Below are 3,471 nucleotides of genomic sequence, written 5' to 3'. Positions count from 1 at the left end.
CCGCGGGCTCAGGCCATCCACTCACCTCAGCCTCCCAAAGGCGCGGGATTAGAGGCTGAGCTACTGAGCCCGGCTTCTGGCTAATTTTTTGATTTTATTGTAGAGATGAGGTCTCGCCTGCCCAGGCAGGTCACCAACCCGCGGGCTCAGGTCATCCACTCACCTCAGCCTCCCAAAGGCACGGGATTACAGGCTGAGCCACCGAGCCCAGCTCACTTTTTAATCTTTTGTAGAGATGAGGTCTTGTTATGTTGCTCAGGCTGGTCTTGAACTCCTGGCCTCAAGCGACTGTCCAGCCTCCACCTCCCAAAGTGCTGAGATTACAGGCATGAGCCATAGCACCCAGCCTTGGAATTTAATTTAATTTAATTTTTTGGAGACAAGGTCTGGCTGTCACTCAGGCTGGACTGCAGTGTGGTGTGATCACAGCTCACTGCAGCCTCAACCTCCTGGGCTGAAGCGATCCACCAGCCTCAACCTCCCAAGTAGCACACACCACCATGCTCAGCTCATTTTTTTTTCTTTCAGCCTGATCTAAGGCTGAGCAGCTCATTTTAATTGCTTTTTTAGGAGTGGGGTCTCACGAAGCTGTCCAGGCTCTGACTGGCTTTTTACCACCCGTAGAAAGGGACCAGGTAGGCACCGCCAGAGAGACAGACACCCTAAGTGGGCCAGGGTGGAAACGAGAATTCCAGCAGATGAAATGTAGGCGCTGGGCAGCGTGGGCTTCCTGGACCCCTGGTGGAGGGGCCGCCCTGGTGGCAGGAGGCGCGTGCGCCCGGGCTGTGGGACGCGGCCACTCACCGACATGTAGGAGCGCGTGCCCACGAAGGAGTTGGCCATGGAGTCGATCAGCTGGCCGCTCACCCCGAAGTCACACAGCTTGATCTCCCCGCGGGAGTTGACCAGGATGTTGGAAGGCTTCACGTCTGGGGACGGTCAGGCGGTGGGGAGGCTGGTCTTGTGTGGCCCACCCCGGCCCGCGGGGCCCCGCCCGCTTACCTCGGTGCATGATCTGGTGCTTTTCCCGGAGGTACGCCAGGCCCCGGAGAACCTGGGGGCACGACAGGGTCAGCGGGACAGGGTCAGCGGGACATGGCCGCGAGGGCCAGGCCCCGGGTCGGCCTGAGCAAGGGGCATGTGGCGGAAGGCTGGCCCGGGGGGGAAGAGCGAGGCGGGCGGCACCGGCCCTTGGCACAGCGCCCGCGAGCTCCCACGGCCGTGCCCGCACGATGAGTGCTACTCCTGCCTGCTCAGAGCGAAGGGGGCTGAGCTAACAGGGTAAGTGGCCCAGGTCCCCTGAGACTCAGGGTCCGAGTACCTGGCCATCAGCCCGACAGGCACCGTCAGGTGGTGCTTGTGGGTCCTGGGGCCCGTGCTATGGGCCCTCCGGCCGGAAAGGATTGGGGGCCATCCCACCCCGCCGCACCCTGAAGGGCCAGTCCCGGGAAGTGAAACAAGCAACGTGACAGCAGCTACCTGAAACGCCTATGGAAACGCTACTGAAATGTGAGTGCTGAGTGCCAGGCGGCCATGTGCCATCCCACGGGAGGGGGGCAGGCTTTCAGAAGCAGCAGAGACCCTCTGCTCTCTAAGCTGCCATGCTGCAGACGCAGTGGCAGAGATACCGGTCCCCAGCAGTTGGGGGAGGGCGGGGAGGTCGGGGAGGCCCTGGGGCCCGCATCCTGCCCAGGCCCCGCCTTCCCATGACAAGCTCCGCCCAGTACCGGCTGCCAGTCAGCTCTGCCACCCCCTCCATGAGGGGGCGGGGCCTCCGGTCCGCCCAGAGCCGGCCCTCAACCACAAGGTCCCAGACGTGGGCGCACAGAATCCCAAGGGCCAAGGGCCAACATCTCACTCAGCAGATGGGACATCTCTCACTAAAGTCCTGTGGTCGGTGGACACCGCTCTGGCCGCTCTTCGTGGGACCACGCTAGCCCCCGCCACAGGCCCCGAGAGGCTCCTGGAACCCATGTGGGAGAGGCAGATGCAAGAATGGCCTTGCCGAGCAAGGAAACCCGCGAGGGACTTACCGCGATGCTGACTTTCCCCAGGATCTCCTCAGGAATCCTTTTGGCTTCCTTCAAGACCTGGTCCAGGGAACCACCGTCCTGGGGTTGCAAGAAAGGAGAAATGGACACTCTGACTCTTGGCCGGGAAGGGGCCACGGTGGCTGGCAGCAAGATGAAGCCTCTCTTACCCCAGTGCGGAGCAGAGCCAAACTTGAACCCCTGGCCGAGAGCAGGGTGTCTGCGGGCCCCTCTGCCCTCAGGACGCACATCATAGTGGGAGATGGAGGACCGGCCCGGAGGCCAGAACGCCCTTCCCTGAGCTGGCGTGTGACTGAGCCTTCTGGAGGTCGCCCTGGCTGGAGCTCTGCTCTGGTGACAACCACCAGGAGCAGCATGCTCGGGGCCCACCAGGCTCTGTACAGCGTGGGAGGTCGCCAGGGCCGGACGTGGCTTCTCAGGCCTGAAGTTCATTCCCCAGATGACTGGGGCGGGAATGAGGCCGCGATGTAGTGCCAGAGGTGCTCCAGGAAGGAGGAAGAGGCAGGTCGCCGCTCGCCTGACCAGATCCCCCCAGGGCTTCATCGCTGGGCCCCGGCCCTCGCCCAACCCCGGCCCCCCTGTGGGAAAGGCGGGTCCGAGCGGGACTGGTGCCTGGCACATGCCCTGGAGAAGTGACACCCGATGAGGCCAGCAGGGACGCGGCAGCACCTTGACCATCTCTCCCCACATCCTGTAGTGTCTTTGCTGCTGGGCCGGACGCCCCGCAGGGGACCCACGACGAGTTGGCCCACTGGTCCCCCTTGCCCCGTGGCTGTGGCCCCAAACAGACGCTCAGGGCCTTGCCCAAGGCCACCTCGCAGCAAACCTGGGGACCAAACCCCAGGAGCCACCGGGCCTCCCCAGGATGTGAGGTAGTGGCACGCACGCCAGGTTCGGACCAACACACACCTGGCAGGCGTCTCCTCTGGGCTTGACAGAGAGCAAGGTGAAACTGAGGCTGGAGAGACGGGCGGGGGCCACACTCTGCCCACTGTGCCCTCCAGGACTTCTGTACCAGCCTGGCCTCCCCAGGATGCCCTCTGCTTCACGTGGGGCAGGGGCTGGGAGAGAAGCCCTAGGACTCAGGGATGCCGGGGTCTCCCTTCTCTGGCCGCTTCTGCCTGGCGAGGCTCAGTGAGAAAGGCCTGGGGAGTTCTAGAAAACCCAGCACGCTCGGAGGCCTTTGGAGCCCAGGCATGACTCTCAACCAGCTCTAGGCTGAAGAGACTGGCTGGCCACGGTGGCTCCCATCTTCAACCCAAGCTCTTTGGGAGACCGAGCCGGGAACTGCCTGAGGCCAGGAGTTTGAACCAGCCTGGGCAACAGAGCGGGACCCTGTCTCTATTAAAACGTCAAAAGACAAGGCTGCAGCAGGTTGAGGCTGCGGTGGCCGGGAGCAGCCACTGCACTCCAGTCTGGG

At 63.3% G+C, this 3,471-nt stretch overlaps 1 protein-coding gene across 1 annotated transcript in view; it reads right to left on the bottom strand.

Annotated features, from left to right (window-relative positions):
• The window catches only part of LOC103251709 (dual specificity mitogen-activated protein kinase kinase 2), a gene marked incomplete at its 3' end in the record, with an annotated part of 24,939 nt that overhangs the window by 6,319 nt on the left and 15,149 nt on the right, over nucleotides 1-3,471 (bottom strand). Inside the window, exons 3-5 of the mRNA XM_021708701.1 lie at nucleotides 2,034-2,111; nucleotides 1,003-1,054; nucleotides 805-929 (exon numbers count right to left, since the gene is read on the bottom strand). Coding sequence (XP_021564376.1) covers nucleotides 805-929; nucleotides 1,003-1,054; nucleotides 2,034-2,111 — 255 coding nt within the window. The remainder of the gene's footprint in view (nucleotides 1-804; nucleotides 930-1,002; nucleotides 1,055-2,033; nucleotides 2,112-3,471) is intronic.

Source organism: Carlito syrichta, unplaced genomic scaffold (genome assembly GCF_000164805.1).
Source record: "Carlito syrichta isolate Samal-C Ts95f unplaced genomic scaffold, Tarsius_syrichta-2.0.1 Scaffold143754, whole genome shotgun sequence".
In the NCBI taxonomy this organism is placed as follows: domain Eukaryota; kingdom Metazoa; phylum Chordata; class Mammalia; order Primates; family Tarsiidae; genus Carlito; species Carlito syrichta.
The sequence above is the reverse complement of the archived record's forward strand: the minus strand, read 5'-3'. Positions and strand labels throughout refer to the sequence as shown.